General features: G+C 40.5%; 1 protein-coding gene across 2 annotated transcripts in view; it reads left to right on the forward strand.

The window, feature by feature from the left end:
• tbck (TBC1 domain containing kinase) overlaps window positions 1-21,741 on the forward strand; it is a 50,678-nt gene that overhangs the window by 6,330 nt on the left and 22,607 nt on the right. For both annotated transcript variants that reach the window (XM_030054622.1, XM_030054614.1), the window contains exons 13-23: window positions 37-86; window positions 201-330; window positions 461-559; window positions 1,134-1,196; window positions 1,298-1,424; window positions 1,699-1,749; window positions 1,855-1,938; window positions 2,933-3,018; window positions 6,105-6,141; window positions 7,891-8,052; window positions 15,023-15,195. In XM_030054622.1, the coding sequence (XP_029910482.1) occupies window positions 37-86; window positions 201-330; window positions 461-559; window positions 1,134-1,196; window positions 1,298-1,424; window positions 1,699-1,749; window positions 1,855-1,938; window positions 2,933-3,018; window positions 6,105-6,141; window positions 7,891-8,052; window positions 15,023-15,195 (1,062 nt within the window). The remainder of the gene's footprint in view (window positions 1-36; window positions 87-200; window positions 331-460; window positions 560-1,133; window positions 1,197-1,297; window positions 1,425-1,698; window positions 1,750-1,854; window positions 1,939-2,932; window positions 3,019-6,104; window positions 6,142-7,890; window positions 8,053-15,022; window positions 15,196-21,741) is intronic.

Below are 21,741 nucleotides of genomic sequence, written 5' to 3' on the forward strand. Positions count from 1 at the left end.
TTATTTTTGTGAAAGAACTGTTTTCTCCACTCTCAGAGACTGAAGGATGTGGCAGGAGAAGCCTATTACCCTCTGCTGGAGGACGAGTAAGTAATCTTGCTCCTCTCCTCCTCTCCACCCCCGTCACTATTTTTCGCTTGAGCTCGTCATTCATTTTGACCTGAGTAAAGTCATATTCTCGTTGCCTCTCCTTCCCTCAGACAGTCAAGTCTGCCCCAGTCCAACAGCAGCAATGAACTGTCGGCCACCGTCACCCTACCACTCATCATCCGTGAGAGGGACACAGAGTACCAGCTCATCCGCATCATCCTCTTTGACAGGCTTCTCAAGGTCTGGGCTCCATACAGATGAATGTACACATACACATACCAACACACACATAGACACATACACATTTGTGGTTATCATTCAAATTAGTTATTGCAGTGTTAAATCTGGACAGCGTACTTTTTGCCTCCAGGCCTATCCTTACAAGAAGAACCTTGTGTGGAAAGAGGCCAGAGTGGACATTCCCCCTCTCATTCGAGGACTGGCCTGGGCTGCACTGCTCGGCATTGAGGTAGGAGAGAAGGAAACTCGACTCCGTGGAGAGATGGAACACCAGGGAAATTCAAAAATACAATTATCATGACTAAAAATAATCAAGGCTTTCAGTAGTATTGTTAAAATCTCCTGAAAATGTTAAATAAGACATTAAAATAATTTCAATATGTGTTGTATTGAAAACTACAAATGATCAGTGTTATGTACTGTTAGAATAATAACACAGTCAAAGTCAAATTTTGATATATGAGACACAGATGGGTCTTCTTGAAAAGATATATCAGTGTTACTCCATCTTGAATATGCTTACAAACAGTGTGATGGCCGCTGGATTTAAATGAAGGAAAAATATTGGTGGGTGATTAAAAGCTTAGCTAACAAGCTAAGATGTCTGTGTAATGGTTGATCCTTAAAATGAAACAACGCATAAGAATGCATTTGAGATATTTTATCCCGGTTTATAGTTAAACTGATAATTGTGTATATCTCAGCACTATGTAAAATGAGGATTGGATGAGGCTTATACAATAACACTTGTTCAAGTAATCAATTAGCTGATTCATTTATTTACTGATTTATATTGCACCTAGGGAGACATTCAGGCCAAATATGACAGCATTGACAAGGACACTCCGATCCCAACTGACCGACAGGTACACCATCCATCCAGTGTTTATGTGTTCAAAACTGGTTATTGGTAACAAAAAAATGGAGTCAGTTCAGTGTTAATGGTTTGCCAACTGCATGGTTTCAGATTGAGGTGGATATCCCACGCTGCCATCAGTACGACGAGCTGCTGTCGTCTCCCCAGGGCCACATCAAGTTCAGACGTGTGTTGAAAGCCTGGGTGGTGTCCCACCCTGACTTGGTCTACTGGCAGGGTCAGTTCTCCATCTCTCTCTCGCTAGTTCCTCTTCTGTCTGCCTCTTCCTCTTTTTGTCATGTCTCTCTATCTCAGTTGTCTTTACGTTCTTCTTACTCTCCTTATCTCTCCTCCCCTTTGGAGGTTGTACTTTAAATGGCTGGACAGTAGATGGCAGTCATGTTATACAATTTAAATTCCCAGCGTCGTACCAAAATAAAATTAAATGTGTGTAAATGTGCTGATAAAGTAAATATGTGTGTTTTAATTGTTTTGGGTTGTTATTTTTTCAGGATTGGATTCACTTTGTGCCCCATTCCTGTACTTGAATTTCAACAATGAAGGTAAGTGATACAACTTGAAAGGGTGAATTTTGAAAAAGCACAGTGCTGTCACTGCTTGAATACTGAGTCACTTTGTTTCCTTTTGTCTTACGTCATCCTCTACAGCCTTGGCATACGCCTGTATGTCGGCCTTCATCCCCAAATACCTGTACAACTTCTTCCTGAAGGACAACTCTCATGTCATCCAAGGTGCTGAGCAGCTGTTCACTACACTCACCAGAAAAAAAAATATTACACTGTTATAATGTATATGCAACACAATGCAATAATGTGTTCTCAAATGCTTTGTTTTGCTTGGAAAAGTTTTATTCTTCCTGTTGTTATGTAAGTTGCACACTCTTGACTAAGTTCTTGTACAGTATTATGCATAATGCCAGTATACCTGTCTAGCGCTGTTTGTGAGTTGAGCTAATGTAATTATCTACTATTGCAAGTTAAGCAATCAGCATTAAACATGGTCAGCATTCGGCTAAGTTCAAAAACAAATTAACATCCGCTAGCAAAGCGCAACAGGCTGTCAGCTCAATGTTGATTAAATTTTGGCTCCATATTGTTCCTGAGCTGTGAAACCTAATTTCAGTCTGTCTTAATGGGGTTTGCAGCTGAGCCACATCATTTAGAGATAGGGAAACAAATGAAATGGCAAAAGCCCGCAGAGAAATGTCAGATGCGATTTCTACTTGACTGATAAACTGAGACACTGTACACCTCTTGAACTCTGTGGGGAATGTGGCTATTATCATTTCTTTCCATTGCTAGATGCCCTAGAGAGCTGGCTAATGTTTATCTGTCTGGTCAGAGCTCTTTTGTTGACTTATGTCGGAGCACAGAGTGAAGAATGGTTGTGGAGCTGTTTCACATTGTGGGACTTTCCATTTCACAAAGCTGTTAAATACAGAAGTTATTTGCCTTGGTATCTCAGTGTATCCGCTGTCTACTTGCAACACTATCTGTTATCTGTTACCTGTGTTTACTGTGTTTGTGCTTACTATGTTTAATGTTGTCATATCTCCTTTGATTTTTAATGTATTCCAATACTTTTATTGTTTTGGGGAAGCAAATTACACACATGAAGTGCCCAAGACTGACAAATCTCCACAAATAAGTTATTAATTTACTACTAAAGTGTTTCTCAGTAACTAAGTTTATGTGTGAACTTCTCTCTCTTCTGCCTCTGTTTCAGAGTACTTGACTGTCTTCTCCCAAATGATTGCTTTCCATGACCCAGAGTTAAGCAACCATTTAAATGAGATTGGCTTCATCCCAGACGTAAGTGGCAAAGAGCTCCAGCTTACAAACTGTCAATGAAGAGCAGAGGAGGACATATTAGGATAACATTTGTCTCCTCTTTCACCTGTGATGCAAAGTCAAAGACAGTAGGGAATTATTCTGGATTCTGGCCCAGCGTCAGGGGCAAAGGAAGTCGTCCATGGATTACCATGTATAACCTACATTGTCATTGAGATTATTTGTTCCATATCCTCCTTTGCAGGATTTTGAACCAGGACCAAGTTCTCCCCATAGTCCATCGGTTATGATTTATACAGCACGTAATGTCTTCTAGGCACCTTTAATGATTGTCCTCTACCAGGCCTACATTATTTCTCTTTCACTGCCCCACCTTTTCCTGCCCTTGCCTTTCCTCTCTCCATCTCTGATCTGACAGTGGCAAGGTTAAAGCCTCCACTGTCTCTCTAGGGTTTGAGTTAGTGGCCTGATGAATGTGTGTCACCTCAGTGGACGAGCCTCTGGGACATTATCAACAGGAAAGTGTGGTCTTTATCATGACAGAGTCAAGGATTTAAACTCTGTCCTTTCAGATACAGATAGAGTTCCTGATGATGCAGTAGCACTTTGCAGTATTTTGGTGTTATATTGAAAATGTGATATGGACTAGATATCGTCTGGGATTTTGGATATTGTTATGTTGTGATATGGAGTGATATGGAGTTGTCCTCTCCTGGTTTTAAATGCGATTTTCCAAACATAATAGAATGTTTTAGCTGTTATTTGCGTCCACCTGCTTGATCATCATATCCACATTAGGCTACTAACAATTATTTATCAGAAATGTCTTGTGTATAAAAATATCGTCTGAAAGCACTTATAGTTATCCTTACAATATTATCACAATATATTTATGTATTTGGGTAAAGACATTGTGATATTTGAATTTGCCCATATTGCCCAGCCCTGATAGAGTTCGCTTTGTAAAGCGGTACAGATGAAGGACCAAATGTGCTTGTTGGTTGTCTGTCAGACTTAAAATAGTATAAGAAGAAAGACAATTACAGGCGATACCTCCTGGTAAAATATAATATTTGTATGAAGATTACCTTTAGTTGTTTCTGTCTAGAGCTGCGTTTCCACCCAAAGTACTCGGACCTTTAGTCCTAGGGTCTACTTTTCAAGGAACTTAAAAGGTCTTTCAGTCCAATGATGTCTGCATTTCCATTGCTGTCTAAAGACCCACAAAGATTAGGCAAATTAGTGTGCTGATGTATGAGGGTAAACGGGTGAACACACTAGTCTCTGCAGACTGCAATTCAGTGTGCTCGCCCATTTCATCTGAACAACACGTTGGGGGAAAAAAATGTAAGGGTAGCATTAGTGGTGGGCATTAGCATGTAACTAATGTTAGCTTTTGGCTAGGGAAACAATAGTATGACATCAGCTAACAATGAAAAAAACAAAATGGTTTGCAGCTGCAGAAAAATAGTGGTTGATATAAAATGCTGTGAGTATTCATCCAAAAAGAAAGGTTCAGTGCTGCAAACGCCACTCTTAAAGTGCAAAGCAGTACCAAGCCTCTAGACGTTTTGGGAGGGTAAAATAATGTCCCTGGAACTTAATTTAGACTCTGGTCCTGGCAGTGCAAATGCAGTGAGTTCCTCAAAAGATTCCTGGTCCCTGGGGAAAGTTCCCATGGTGGAAATGCACCTTATGTCATGCTGTGTGACTTTTTTTTTTTTTTTTTTTTTTAACAGAGCATTACCTTGAACAGATGTCTTATTGTGATTCTTTGATCCAGCTAGAATCTCTGTTGTATAGCCGAATCTCTTCAAAGAAGAGTATTTTCCTCTGATGTTGGCTTGATACTTTGCATGAGTGTTAACCTGCCTTTCAAAGGGCGCTGCATATGCCTGTTTTCATTGTTAGGCTGCGATAATATTGGAGCAAGCTGTGATGATACAGTCTTTGGATGACAATTCGGCAATTACGCTGTACAAACATAAATATTTCCTCAATGAGGTAAAGAGAGTACTCTGAATTGTTATTTTTCTGAAGAAGCGAATCCAGTCAGCCCTTAAAGACCAAATGTCACACTATGGCAGAACAGTATAAAGTGGATGTGATTTTCCATATAGGCATGGAAAAACATTGTATAGTAATCCAGTGTAGTAGTTGTTTGATAGAAAGACAAATCTTTTCAAATAAACACAAACCCACTAGTAATCTTTCACAATTTTCTGGTGTGCAAAGGGCTCTGCTTGCTCTAATAATGGCTTAAGCCATAGGCAGCAAGTCAGGCTGCACGTAGCTGGTGGTTTAATTCAGGCCATTTTCAATTTGGCCACATCTCCTCTCCTGGGCCTGCCATTTACACCTGCACTAATCCAATCTGGCTGGACTCTTGCTCCTACTGCACAGTTGTTCAAATTGAGGCTGAGGCATGGAGTGCAGTGGCTCTTCCCCTGCTCATCACTCCTGGGCACAGAAGAGGTCCACTGAACGTTCACCAGCTCCCCCGCGATTAGCTACCAATTAACTAGCTGAAATAAGCTCCGATATTCCTCCACACCCAGCAACGCTCCCTCACTGCTAAATATGAGAGAGCCCCAGTGAGACTGGCCAGCAAATGGCAGGTGTTGGAACAGGTGGTTAATGGTGGTGTGTGAGTGAGTGTGTGTGTGTGTGTGTGTGTCTATATGCACTGTTGTGTGTGTTTGTGGCAAGTGTGTGTTTTCGCGCTTTAATTTAAATTTCATGCGTTTCCTCCTGGGGGAGTGTGGAATGGAGAGAGTGAAAGAGGGACGCAGGAGAGAGAGGAAGGAGGGATGAGGTGATTGGTGTAATGAGATTTCATTGTTAGCTTTCTCCCTACTGACTAATAACCAAACTCAGCAGTTTGCTTTTATTGCCATCACTCTCCCTAAGAGGCTGTAGGACTTATCAAAGTGTCCTCTTTTGCTCAGAGACAGACCTCCACAGTGAGAAAGCAATTCATTTTGGAGCCCTTAAACATTTGTTTTTATCTCAACTTGACATTTGATATGAATATGTGTATCAGTAAAATGTTATCTTATAAATGCATTTCCCCCCTCATTTCTCTCTTTTTTTTTCTCACCACACAGCTTTATGCTATTCCCTGGTTCCTGACTATGTTTACACGTAAGTAGCTGTTCTTTGTATGCATGGATGTGATGTGGCTGTGAGCATAATCCACACATTTCAGAGGGAAGATTCAGTCTTCTTCAATTAGAGTATCATAACAGGGTAGACTGAAAAGGTCACTAGCTCCGGTGTGGACAAGGAGCCTTATTGAAACCATTTTTCCCTCTGGTGATTAATTCTTGCCCTGATGGAGAGGGGCTCAGCCACTGTGTCTTTTATTGTGTCAGATTTTACCTGCACATATGTGTTTTCTAGCTATTCTGGCTGAATTTAAAGTGTAAGTGAAAATAGAATACAGTATGTTTAATTTCAGGTAGTGTCTTGAGTATCTCCAGCTACAGTGCTGTATCAAATTGACTTGAGGGTTTTATTTTGCCTGCTTTTCAGCATGCTGTTTGACAGTTGGTGGCAGCATTATGCTTTAACCTTCCAAGAGATCACAGCTGGATTTTCTGAAATATGAGGATCTTAACCGGGGTCATGGTTCAGTGTCACAGATATTAAATTATATGTAATCAAAACTTGCTCTTAAGTTTTCCCTACCTCCAGGAGTTTAGCGTTCCAGGTGCAGCCCCATCACGAATAACCTCTTTTACTGTCTCAAAATGATATTCACAAAAAATGCATTTGAGCTGTTGCTGGTCTGAAGACCCCTAAAAACCAGAGGGGCAAACTGGGATTTGTAGTCAAACTGATAACTGACACATTCCATTCATTGATTTATGTGAAGCCTGGGATTTACAATGGGGTATTTGCCATTCCTCAGTTCACATACACACGCACACACACACACTTCCTCCTTACTTCTCCTGGGGTAGAGAGCATGAGGTGTGACCCTTTTACCCCCTATCCTCCCTCTGAGGCAGTCTGTGAGTCCAGCATTCAGGAGGTGTGCCCCTCTGACTGCTAATGTCCCCAATCCAATATGAGATAGGGTTGGAGGGTCATCTTCCATTCACACATACACAGGCATGCACACGTGTTCACACACACGCACACACACACACACACATGCATGCATGGACACCCACACTGCCTGTCACTCATATGCACCAGTCTGCTCAGCTGACTGCTAATGTGTTGAAGACCCTCCGAGGCATTCCTCCTTCCTGCTCTCTCAGTCTCCACAAGTCACAGTCTGCCCACACAGGTCTGCTGCCGAGCATCCACCTCTACACAACCTGTGATGACATAAACGAGCGCAGAACAGTTTTCACACATAAATCTTAACCTGGAGGAAACGTTAAAATTTAGAATGCTTAAAATGATACGACTGAAATAATAAGCGTAGTGGGATACATCTCTCAGGATGTGGTTTTATTTGGCTTGAAATAACCTGTGCAGTGCATTAGGTTCCCTGCTCCAAAGCTCCTCAGCCCCCTGATGTTCCTCTTATGTCTCTGTCATTTTTCCATAACAACACCCACACAAAAAAACATTTTCCCAGCTGCGCCCCCACCTCAAATATCCCTCTAGGCTACCTCTGCCAATGCACAGTTCTGCTCAATGAGCTCCCTATTTTAAAGTCATAGAGCCGTGTTAAGTAAATGTGCTATGCTCATGCAAATTAAACTCATTAAATGCAAACTGGTTCCCCATTTCTCACTGTGTGCATGTTGTATGCTATTGTCCTGCGTACCAGATCCTATTGTGTATCCCTCCAGGGATTGCTGTTTTCAGACACTTGGACTCAGTGATTTTGCAAAACCTTCACTTTGTTTGTTTATTTCTGTACCTGCCATACAGATGTGTTCCCATTGCACAAGATCTTTCACCTGTGGGACACACTCCTGCTGGGCAACTCCTCGTTCCCATTCTGTATCGGCGTGGCCATACTGCAGCAGCTCAGGGATCGCCTCCTGGCTAATGGCTTCAATGAGTGCATCCTGCTTTTCTCTGACCTGCCAGGTGAGAACAGGAGCTGACACGTACATCCGTAAATAATATCTCTTCTCTTTATTACTCCTTTCATTTATATTCCACATTTATTTACTTGGCTTCGTATACCTCAAGTTGACAAGAAATGTAACCTAAACTATAAGCCTGCCTAACAGCATCTGCTGTATTCTGTTTTGTTTTCTTCTTGTGTTAAGCCCCAATATCTCTGCAACTCATTTGGTAAGTCGTGTTAATGTACCATCTTCTCCATGTCTGAATGGAGTGCTGTCCACTTGAATCAGCGGCTCTCCTTTGTACAAAGCTGTGTTTTCTTCTTCAACAGACTAATGTGTGCTGATGTCTCTGAGTTAATGATAACCCCAATAGCAGGAATCTCTATACTCCTACATAGACAAAACCCCTCCTTGATGTGCTCCAGACACGCCACGCTGTGCTCTGCATCTGTCATGCAGTCAGAGGAAGATTGTTTGGAAAGGAGCAACCACTGAGCTCTTAAAAAAAAACTGCCTGCCTCTGAAATCCCACCTCCCAGTCTCCATGATTTAACAGCATTTCAACCACTCGCCATCTCCACAAAAGTATTCACAGTGGATGTTGGTGCTGTTGGATTCTTTGGTATTATTAAACAGGATTCAGAGCGACCAAGTGGCACTAGTCTACAAACTCTGAGCTACAGTGGTAGGACTATGGAAGCACGTAGTAGAGACAGCCACAACAAAAGACAGCTAATGGTTGCCATGGGAATGTGAGGCTTCCACACCGCCTCAAGCAAATACCTTCTTTGCTCATACTAAAATACTATGGGAGATTTGTATGAAAACCTGTGCTAACGCAGAGTGAAAGCGTGATGGTAGTGCTGGTGGGAAAGAGTACAGGCAGATTTAGAAAAACGCAAACAACAAGCAATAAACCTACATCTGTCTTTCATGTTACTCTCTTTTTTCTCACTAATTACAAATAATTAAGCAGACCTTGAATTACAGATCATTTGGCTTTTCACTTCAGCACATCAACCGCAAGTCACTGTGATACAAAAAAAAAAAAAAAAAAAAAAAAGGAAATGTCAGGGATACTTGGGTGTAGTCTCTTAGCTCAGCAGAATAGTTGTTAAATCCCTTTTAGGTTTTAGTGCATTACCAGTGAGAGGAGCTTTTTTGCCTAGCATCAGTCTCCTCGTCAATGGGATACTGAAGGGGTGGCATTTTAAGAAGGCACTCTGTGGTTTACTCTAAGACCGATAGCCTTACATACTTAGTAGCTGTTGGATGGAAGTATTTGATAAGCACTATTGACAAACTAACTCGAAGTCAAGCGTTTTTTAAACATGGTGTCTGTGTAAACATAGACACATTGCCTTAGGGGGGGTTTCTCCTTTTGTCTGCAGTACAGTATATGCCACGCGGAGTGAAGTTTGTTTAACAGTCTCTCTTAATACATGCCCACTTTGCTGCTCCTGCTCCTTCTCACAAAGCGATTACTTCAGCAAAGTATCAGTGACACAGAAACCGAGAGCAGCATTCATAATGTATGTCTTCAAAATGTACCTCTTGCCTGGGGGATAGCTCAATCAGTTTCCTTTATAACTCTATCTCCAAATGCTGTTTAGCACTTTTTTTCTAGCTGAAAGGCAGAATGACATTGGGTTTGAAAAAAAAAAAAAAAAAAAAAAAAAAGACACAGAGACGGGGATGATTTCTCCAACAGGGATGCAGGGGCACTCTATAATGTTAGGCTGGTACTTCTGCCTCAGTTCAGTGTTGCCATACTTCACTTTGTTTTACTGACCAAGTCCAGCAGATTCATGTGATTGAGGCAGAGGGGAAAAGGAGAGCCAGTTCTCCTTATAAAGGAAAAATATGTTGGCCTCAAGCTGTAGTCAACTTCTTTGGCAAGGATCCCTGAGTGTGGCTGCCACTGCCAGCTCCTTTCTGTATACTGCTGCCAGCCTCATTATCGGAGCTTGTGTATACCTGGATACTTACAGTGTAGTATCTGGCTCTCACTCTAAACTATATTAGGAATGGTTTCTATCCTGTGGGGTGGCCTCAAAGGGGGCTTATTTACTTAATAATGATAGCAAGTAAGAAAGTAAACCTTAACTTATGTAGCACCTTTCAAAACATTGAATTCCACAATGCTTTAAATAATTGGAAACATAGAAAAACTAGGTTGCAAAGTGCATCGCAACAGTAAATGAAAACAGATAAAACAGATTGTGCAGAAGAGTTATACCACATGGCTGTAGCTGCTCAGTGAATGAGAGCTTGACTGTGCAATATCTTGTAAGTTAACAGAGTGATGCTAAAATCAGGGCCAGTATCAGGGTGATGTGGAATATTTGTCTAGTTATTATGCATCAAATTCAAAGCTAGCTGGAGATGGGATTGCGCAGATTGGCTGAAGTGAACAGGGCATTACAGTGGTCAAGGTTTGGGCTAATAAAAGCATGGGTACATTTTCAAAATCTTGAGATTGCTGAGCCAGTTTGACCTTGGCAGTGTTTCTCATTTGGATGAGGCATGACTGTGCTAGTATTTTGACATGGTGCTCGTAAGTTCAAACAGGGGTCAGAGATAATACCGAGATTTTTAGAGATGGGCTTAACAAATGAAACCAGCAGAGCGATACACTGTTGGAAGCTGCTTGCTGCCTGGAAATATGAAAAGATTTTTTTCCTGTCACATTTCAATTGGAGAAAAGTCTTCAGTAGCGCTTAGGCAGTCTTACTAAAATCATTGGACCTGAATGAGAGATAAAGCTGTGTGTCCTCCAATTTATGATAAGAGGTCTCTTTAAAACTGCAAAGTACACGGCCCAGGGAAAGTATTGCACTTCGGCTCTCAGCCATCCTCCGGTCCACTTCAATATTAGTTTCTGACAGAGGACTGCTGGATATAAAACAATACAACATTATAGAGTACAATATTTAGCACCACCGATAAATGACACCAGAAAAGACTTGGTCCTAGTGCTGCACATCACAGGCTCAATAAGTACACTTTGGGTGTTTCCCTAGTTACAATTGAATAGCAAATATATTTAGCAGGATCTCTTTTTCATGGCGTAACATTTACTTGGACTTACAAGTCAATACAAGTCCGGTCACATACAAACAGTGCTATTTGATTTTCAACAGTGCATGTTAGGGTATGCCTGCACTTTTCTGGTCTGTCTGTATATGCTCTGCCTGCACATATTCATGTTTTTTATAAGCATTCCCTCTCTCTCACACTCTCACTCTCACACACACTCACACACATGCACAAAATGTGAGTTATGGTACATATTCAGTGATTTGTGGCCTGCACCTGCTCCTCCCCAGTGTCAGGCATGCAGAATGAATATCCTCATGCAACTGAGACTTACATTCATTTGTTTCAGTATAGGCTCCACATGCGCTACATGCTTGTGACTACAAAACTCCATATGTGCTGGAAAACCCATATCCTGATGCTGGCGGAGCATTATAGAACAAGGAAGAAAACAAAAAAAACGCCCTTATATAGCCAGCTGCCAGAGACACATGGGAAGAGAAACCAAGCACGTGCTTTCACAAACATTCACACAAATGCATACAAAGCTGTTTTTAATGTGCATGCTGTCGTCATCTGCCAAATCCCCCTAAGAAAGAATTTAATATTTCATTCTGCCAGCATGTGTGCACTTTCCTTTCCCTTTGGCAATGGCGAGCTTTGAATTTATTATCACCTAACATCCAGTTATCATTCTAAACTAGGCTCTATCGTGCATTTTCGCCACCATTAAAATGTGCTTCAGTTGGTACACATCAATTTCCAATTCATGCCATTCATTGCAGATGTTTTGTCTATTGTAGCCTGTGCATTACATAAGCCTGTATTCAGTGGCGATAGCTGCTTTAGGAGTAGTAAAGTAAAGCAAAAGATAATGATTTGACCCGCATTATATACATTCACCTAATCTATTTGTATTGACCACAGATGCTAATCCATTTACATATTAATGCTGTTTTCAAAGGGTGGATGAACTTTGAAAGACAGATGAGCAGGTTCGACATGTACTTGTGTGTTGGCCTTCTTTCTATTCCTGTCTGCAACTCGCGGAATAAAAGTTAACGGTCAAGATAAAGTTACAAGACAGAGGCTCTTAAATGCCTCAGACGTGCTCTTCACTTTCCCTCCTTTGGGCCAGTGACAATAATTCTCATTGACAAGGCTATTACACATAAGACCTGGGAGTCTATAGTCACTAGTCTTCCAGAAAAGGAGGGGAAGAGGTCCAGATTTAGAGGGAGTGATGGAGACTGCTTGGTCATGCACTTTTAATGGTTCTGTAAATGTCCCTCACCAAAAGAAACTGTTGTAATCCTATGGTTGCTTTTTCATAGAAATATTACAGCAAAACTGTACGTCTCCATAAGGGCATTGTCATGATTTAAGAAAAGATCCTTTAAAGAAGTTCAGTTAAGTTTAGTGAGCGATATCACACTCAGTATATCACAGTCTCTAGTAAAGTTAAGTGTGAAACAGGTAAGACCTGTGCCGCAACATTTTGCCTTGGAGCTAGTAATACATCTCAACCTGCCATTTGTTCACAATTTATCTCATTTTGTGATTCCCATTTGCTCAGTCTTGTAGCCTTAGGTAATCTATAACTTTCCCTTGTTGGGAGACTTCAGTGATTCACAATGGACTGGAGAGGCTGTCTGGCTGACAGGAGCAGTGTGTTTACTGATGATGCAGCGGCATTTGCCTTCACGGGACATTAGCATCCGTCTCAATGAGCAGAGCCCGGGACGGAACTGATGAGCTCTAGTTATAGACGTTTAGTTCGGAGAAAAACAACCATGTGCTGCTGAAACTGCTCGCGGCAACATGGCGCACAGGAGCACCAGAGAACACCAGCAGAAGCAGAGGTGGAGTATTGATGTTGAGGGCTTTAGTGCTGTAAGTGCATGGCTTTGTAACCTGCTGTTTGAACATAAGACTTTACTTGGAAGCATTCATTACTCAGCATGACAGGTTTACATTTTACATTTCAGGCATTTAGATGTCATGTTTACACTGACTTAAAATGAGTGCTTCAGCAGAATAAGCTTCAATTACTATATCACTACCATTACAAGCAACAAGAAGACAGGGGGCAGAGTCATATTGTACTGACAGTATTGATCTGACGGTAGACCTCTCAGTGAAACAAGAAAAGTGCTATGAAATGGAATGGAGCTAAGGAGAAAGGCAGAAGGGAGCTGTAATTGTTGAAAGTACCAAGGGCTGGTCCACTCCACTCTGCAGGCTGATAATCAAAAGCAATTTTCCTAATATGGTGCGCTTGCTACTCTATTAGGGGACTATTTTTTCTTTTATCACGACCCAGAAAATTGTCACTGTTTCCTCAGACTTTGATAATGAATTCTCTATTCTAATTTATTTTTAGTCCTGTCCTCTTTTGGACAGCACTTTTCCACAAAGGTCTTTGCTATTATCCAAGCATTTACTAATGTTTCTCCAGTGGTCATTTTATATCAACAAATTACAGCCCGCATTTAACTTTCTATACATGATCACCAAATCTTATTGTGCCTGACCAAAAAAAGAAAAAGAAAAAAAAAGACATTGCACCTAAACAGAATTGTCTGGCCTCGAAGGCCCGGCTGAGCCCAGGGCTTGTTAAAACTGCTATCAGTCTCCTCTCCTTCATTTCTGCCTCTTTTTAGCAAGAGTGATTGCATGCAGCATTCATTGCCCAAGGGAGGGAAAATGTGTTTCCCTGAACTGTCTGCAAGCCTGTCGGTGAGGAATCTCAAGCCGCCAGTTGGTTTCCTCACTGGAATGAACCCTGTAACTAAGTCTGTGAGGTCCTCACCCATGAGAACAGCTAACCCCCTAACCTTGACACCACTGTGGGACAGAGGGAGACGAAGATACATCTTTTTGTATAATTTCATTTGAGCCTGGGCCAGGTGCAGGTCATGCCAAGGAGTTCTCATTAGCCAGACTTACTTATTATCCATGAAAAGGGGAAGTGAAAGAGAAGGGCTCAGAGTGTGAAAGTGTGGAGGAGAGAATTCCTAATTTATCCAAATCCTCGGCTAATCCAGTGAGTCCCCTTTCCCTAATCCTCTCTATACTTGACGTGAGAAGCAGGAGAAGGAGGGATGCTGCCAGAGGCATTAGGAGGAAAAGAGCAAGAAGTTTTACTTTTTACTATGAACTTCTTTTGGGACAAAAGTTCAAATGAGGGGGGTCTCTGCTATAGCACTTTATACTCATTAGCTGGAAGAGCCACTGGCACTCACTCAAGGTGCTGGGCCACTATTTGAGATTATTCTTGACAACAGAATCCCAAGGTCAAACTGCTGTAATTGGCAGGAATCGAGTGAGCTGATATGTTTACTTCTTAACCCCCCCCAACCGTGTCGTATCTCATTTGTTATTCTCTTTCTCTGTCATTCATTCACTTATTCATACAGCACCCTCCTTTATTAAAAACTATTTTTTCACAGGAGAATTAAGTAATTTGCTAAATGGAAATGCAGCTTATCTTGGAGATACAGAACAGAATTATTTCTATTCAAGTGTATCTTACATTTCCATAGATTCCCTCTTTAGGACATCAGGTCATACGATTTCTGTCATTTAAAAATAGAGAAATAAGTGAGTCGATGTATTGACTCCTATGTGACACGGTTTTCTGATCTAGAAAGGAGCAGTCTTCAGCCAAGGCAGTTAATTTCCATATGTTCCCTTGGTGATAACTACAGAGAGCCATATCATGAAGTCATATCATGAAGTATTAGAAGTTTAAATCCCATCAGTAGGATTTGCAACTTTACTAGCTTACATGTTTAAATATTCTGAAAAAGTTCTGTCCTGTTGTTAAATTGTGAGTCACTGACTCAAATTTGGCAACTTATTCTTGTTTACTGTTTATGACAAAAATAAGCTGTATTATTCATGCTTATTGCATGTTTTATTGTCTTCGCCCTCTTGTTACCCAGAGATTGACATTGAGAAGTGTGTCCGTGAATCTATCAACCTCTTCTGCTGGACGCCAAAGAGTGCTACGTACCGCCAACACGCCCAGCCACCAAAGGCCGCTGGTGACAATGGCTATGGGAAAACTGCAACGTACTACTCCTCTGACTACCAGGACATGCCCAAGACAGACTTGGTATGTACAGTGACCAAATACTAAAATACTAAAATAGATTGCACTGTTTGTTTTCAGATATTGCTATTCATTACTTTGTGTCTTGTTCTGCGTCTTTTGATCAGTGGTTATGCATTGGAGGATATTGTTATTGCAAGGTCACCAGGGTACCTGAGACCTAGACCTAGAGGGCATAAGCTGCTTCACTCACGTACAAAGTCTAGATAAAACAGAGATTTCAATCACAGTGGGTGCAGCGGTGTGAATCCTTGACTTCTAGCTCCCACTAATTCTCAGCATGGAGGATCCTTGTATGCTTTGGCCATTTGATTTTTGATTCTGCTGCCAGACAGTGGAAAATGAGAAATGACCCAGACTGACTAAATAGATTTTCTTTAGGCTGTCAGCACAGCCAAATAAACCAAAATCAGCCTTATTTACATTTTGCATTTTTTGAAAACAGAAACGGGGAAAGACAGCGGACATCTCTCATGATTTCACATTTTCATCCGGTGTACCTCATTTGATTTGTGATTCTGCTGCATAAATTTGGAGAATGAATAACAGCTGAAATGAATTTTTGTTTGTCCACAACAGAGAACACAAACCAAATTTGGCTGGATTTTTGATTTTTGAAACTAAAAACAGAGAGTGGTAGCACACTAATCTGTATATCATGTTCTTTTCACATTCAATTGGGAATCCAAAATTGGGAAATGAAAAGAAAGATTTGTTATTTTGTTATTCATTTATGAATCCAACACAAAAACGCAAACTAATATTGGCTTGTTTTTATACCTCAATTTTATGCTCAACTCAAATGGGCCATGGACTGAAACTGATTTTGATATCCATTGTGTCCAATTGGTGTAACCAGGAGGTTGCTGACTTCTTTGTGTGTTGCACCTGATAGCCTGACTTTGCAGAAAAACACATTTGGGCAATGGCTTGTGATAAAGAGGGAGTCAGTTTTCCTTCTCTAAAATCTTCCTTGAACATCTGGATCATTAGGGGCATAATTAGTGTTTAAAGAACTCTGTCTGTAAAGCCATCCTGGCCCAGTGATCAGAATTTCTGTTTTCATATTGTTAACCTAGAGGCAAAAAACAAACAAACAAACAAAACAAACAAAAAAAAATCCTGAATATCCATAAATGAAAAGAGAAAATGAAGAAAGCAGTCTGCTGCTACTTTCTGTTTCTAGTTTCATGAACCAAAAAACAAAAATTCGACTAACTTTGGTTTACGCTGCTTTGCCGGTAGCCAAACAGTCAATTTTATTGGCTTGTTCTTAATTTATGTTTGGCTAGAGGGAATAAATAAAGACTGTAATTTAAGCCTACTGGCTATTTCACATGGACAGGGAAGGCCCCTGCCGTGACCACATTACATTACCATGCCTCTGCTACTCATTTACACTGGCTCAGTCACTCTCTGATTTGTATGTGCCGTGATTCAGTGCCCATTACCCCACACCAGTCCTGTTCACTAATTAAGACCTGATTGTTGCTCAGCTGAGTGTCTTTGACTTCAGTCGGCCTGTGAAGCTGTATTGATTTTTTATGTTGGAATGGGCTCCACAGTAATCAAATGGATACAGTTTAATGCTTGATGCACGTCCACCACGGTCTTCAATTCCCAAAGGGGATGAAAATTGATTTGCTTTAAAATGCGTGTTCTTTTCAAATACATCATGCTCCCATCCAAAAGTATCTCACCATAATACCGGGTTCTTGAGGGGTATTCACTGATGTGATGCTGTCTTTCAGATAAGCTTTTTGTCTTTGTTTTTGTGCTGCAGCGCTGTTTGCCTTTCACACCTGAACGCCTCATGTCCAGATACCTCACAAACACTCTTGTCAGCCCTATCTTCTGTGTGCACAAGTGATTGCTGTAATCTTTCTCATTCAGTGTCCTGAGCTGAGGCTCATTTGTATGGGCGGTGGCATTGATCCATGGCCACATCCATCTGCACTCAGAAAACATACGGACAGGAGCGAGCACAGTGGTGAAATGTCAGTCTCATCACTGGAGTGACTGCTTGCCACACGCGCGCGCATACATACACACACACACACACACGCACACACACACAAAACCATGTGTATAGCTCCAGAGCATAATCCAGCTATGAGGAGGCCAGAAGTATTTACCTTGAAATTGATTTGTGCTCGTTACTCAGGGAAGCGTGGTAAGGTGATATTTTAATTCAAGCCCACACAACAGGAATTGGAAACACTTCACAACAAGCAGAGACAAAAATAAAAATGGAGAATTAATACATTTTTCTTTTACTGTTTATTCATTTTGAATGGGTTAACAACTTATTTCCTCCTTCATTTCCGAATAATTCACTAATAAACAGTGAATGTTATAGTGCACATTGCTCAGTGAGGAATTAATTACACAATACAAAACCAATTCATCATTTCTATGTTTCTGTGTTATGGTGTAAGTTAAGAAATTAAATCAGTGATTTCTGGTTGCCCTGGTTAACAATTTGGTTCTCATTTGTTGCCCAGGCTAAACATCTTAGGCTTGCGAATACTTGTATACCCACAAATAGATTGTTTGTATGCTTACAGCTACTTACAGTATTTGGAAATGATTAAGTTAGTTGATTGATGACTTATGGTTGCTTTGCAGCTGCTGGGGCGGAGAGTTTGTGTTAATATCTAATCTAATGATGGACTCAATAGCTTGTTTTTTTTTTTTCAGTTACATTGTGGGTAGGATATAGTTTGGGTGCCAGGTCAGTATCTATGTAAGAGACGTAATGAGCTGTGGTTCAAAGTTTGCCACACACACACACTCTGCCACCGCTGCTAACATGACTTCATCACTAGATTTAGTGATATTCACATTCTTCGCTTGTATTTCATGTTTATGTAGTCACAAATTTCTCCAAGTAGTTTATCCAGTCAGATGGGCTCACTCTGTCTCGAATTCCTCCTTTGCATTTAAATAAATGTGAAGATGTCATTCATGTGGTAATTTGTACCCGCTACCATCTGGTGAATGCTAGCGAATGAGGAGCCACTGGCTACTTCCCTCCAAACAGAGTAGGCAGCTGTAGTGGAGGCCTTTAGCTCTGTGGCCACCTGAATGTGCTTCTAAGAGTACCAGAAGAGCTGAACAGACATAGTTAACTTCTGTGCTAAGCAGACTAGGCACTGATCACTAACACATCTGAGCAATGTTGCGTCTGTACTAGGGCTGCACAATTAATCAAAATCGTATCAAAATTGCAATATGGATATGTGTAATATCCAAATTGCAGCGGCTGCAATTTTTTGGTAAAGATTAAATGTGACAGTATGCCATTATAAATGAAGTATTGCGGGACTACAGAGATTGTCTGGCGTACAAATCATATTCTCCAAACGTTAAAAAAAAAAAAAAAAGAAAGAAAAATAAGATGGTTTGGTGCAGGCCTCAGCAAAAATCACATCATCCTTTTTTTTTACTATTTTTTTCTAGCTGAAATGAGAATTATGATGCAAAAATGATCAGTCCCACTAAAATCGCATTATTGCTCCCATATCATACAGCCTTAGTCTAATTAATGTCAGCTTGTTAACGAGGTGAAGGTGGAACATCCTTTTCACTACAGGTGAGTTGAGGAATTGGATGTGTGGGCTGTGACTTGCAACTTCACAGTGAAAACATAATAATAATAATTCCAGAAAAATTTGCACATAATCTTGAGTGCAGTAATAGTCAATACATATTGTAAAAAATCTCAATAGATATTATAAAAAAATCTAAAATATCTAAATAACCGGACAGCGCACATGTAACAGTTTCTTATTTTTCATTGTCATTGACTCACAATCTTACCTCTCAGCCTTATCTCTCAGCCTTTTGACATTTTCAGATCATCAGATTCTACATTATAAAAGGGGGCCATGCATTTCATTTGTCAGCCCTTTACTCAGCATTGTGAACATCAGATACAGCTTTATTAGGGCTCAGCGATGATTTATGCTGAACAATGCTACCAATTAAAAATTTACTAATATTGGCGTGCCCTGGCGGCTCACCTGGTGCGGCACGCGCCTTGTATCAAGGCTGGGTCCTTAATCTCAGCAGCCTGAGTTTGAATCCAGCCTGGGCCTTTTGGCTGCACATCATCTCCTCTTTCTCTCTCTCCTGCCTTTCCTGTCTCTCTCCACTGTCGCTGTCACAAAAAAAAAAAAAAAAAAAGCATAGCAAAATAAATAATAATAAAGTTAACTAATATTGTAAACCTGAGTTGCAGCTTTATAAGTTTAAAAAGAGTCCAAATAGTGTTTAGGTTTTACAAATCGTTTGATAATCATGTATAAAAACTAACCTCAGTCTTGAACTAATGGTAAACGACTCAGTGACCATTAATAAATATAAAATAAATATATAATCACCATTTATATGTGATAGTCATTGTAAAGTGTTTTCCAGAACAACAAAGCTGAAATTAATTCCTAATTAAGACTAATCATCTAATTTTTATTCTCATTCATAAAAGTGTCAGACAAAAATGTTACAGATGTATAAGAAACTTCTTACTACAATTAAAAATAATCACAACATAGTTAATAATGCCTCTGTGTACTTCGATACTTCTGTATTTCAGGTGTATTGCATATTTTTTGCCCATTTTCAAGAACATTAGGCAATATTTTGGATGTAATCAATCAAATCAAAAGTTAATGGTCATTTAATGAATGACTGAGCACAATGCAATAAACCATGACCTCATATTTCGTCTAGAGGCATTTTGAATCATCAAACTTCAGTGCACTGGAAGTTGCTCATGCATTGCTCAGCCATCATTAAATTTACACAGCTGCAGTTCAGCTATCCAAGTATATGACTGAACCACCAAGAATAATTTTTTTTTCTTTTGTCAGCATAAATAGAAACGAATTTTCATTAAAAAGAGTCGGCTTTTTTCTGCTCTGCCCGAGAAAACATATTCACTTTGGAGCAATATTGGTAACTGCTGTGTGGCCAGAATTAGGACAGGAAATATATATATATGAAAAGCTCGGAGGTTTCATCCCTTTGAAAACCTGCTCTGTGTAGAGAGAGGTGTGTATCTCCGTGCACTTGTGCTCTGAGGAGATATTTGATGTCAGCATCTTCCCAGATCACGGCCTCAATTATACTCTTCTACTCATTGTCTGACTGCATACTTGGCAGATGAAATGTGTTTTTTTTTTTGTTTGTTTGTTTTAGAATTGCCCTGGAGAATATTGCCAGCTTCTACTGTGTGCTTTTCTCTGCAGACACGCGCATACAACATGCATTCTCTATTGCTTAAACACTACAGAGTATGCAAACCACAGGCTTTGATATTTTAAATTCTCCGCACAGTCACAAACAAGCAATGCAAAGAGCCATTAAATGAATCATTAGCCCTGTCGTCAGGCTTTATCCAAGTTGTACGCAACTGTTGTTACCAGTTCAAAATGTAAACTGATGGGGCTTTTTTGGCACCACGAGCATTAGTGAAAAGACACATGCACACACACACACACACACACACACACACACACACACACACACGCCACTGGAGAGGATTTCTGTCTGCTTATCAGTGGCTCCAGTTTAGCCTCATCACTGTTGGGCCAGTGAAATGTGTGAGTGTCATTAAGCCATTCTAGGCTGGCACACACTGCTCATCATGACATTTAAGTCACCACACAGCGCTCCAGCAGCCCCAGGCAATGACAGCCTGCATATTTTGCCAGCTTCTATATTTTGTATGTGTATGTGTGTGTGTGTGTGTGTGTGTGTGTGTGTGTGTGTGTGTGTGTGTGGAGAGAAGGGGAGAATGCTAAAGAGAGAGAGAGAGGTAGTAATATATATCATTCAGACAGCCACCATTTGCATGTCCAAACTTGTCTGCATTTATTGTGTGAAATTTCCTTTGTTTATCAGCCTTGATGTTTAGTTTAGATGGTTTAGATGTCATGAAGTATTTTTTTTTTCTAAGCGGTGATTTGTTCACGCTGAAGTCTGACATATGAGAGGACTTGTATTTGTGTTGATTATCAACCTTTTCACGTCCCCATTGCAAAAGCATCTTTAACTCCGGCTCCACATGACATTTACACCACACAGACGTTGCTGTGTAAGTTTGGTCTCCTTTGTGTAACAGGATTACTTGGTTTTACTCATTCTTGTTACATTGCTTTATTTGTGGTTGTCCTAATAGCTGAAGTTGATTTACGACTGTCAGTGAGGACCATTTTGTTGAATGATAGATCTTAACCTTTGGGCACCAGACACTGTCTGACAACTTTCCACACAGATTTTTTCAACAAATATTCTCGAGTGCCAATAGACAACATATGCTGGCTAAACGCCCAGCTTTCAGTCAATTATTCTTTAATGTTGTATGCAGAAAAGATTAGCGTCAGCAGGGATAGCACTTGCTTGGTATAATAACTGCCTGCTCGTGGCCTTGTGTTGGATGAGTACCATTTGGCTAAAAGGCCAAATACCTGTGCATTTGCTTCTTGAACTCCAGAGGGTAATCTTTTAAAAGCATTCCATCAACATCAACTGATTGGTCCAGTC

Source organism: Myripristis murdjan, chromosome 1 (assembly GCF_902150065.1).
Source record: "Myripristis murdjan chromosome 1, fMyrMur1.1, whole genome shotgun sequence".
NCBI lineage: Eukaryota > Metazoa > Chordata > Actinopteri > Holocentriformes > Holocentridae > Myripristis > Myripristis murdjan.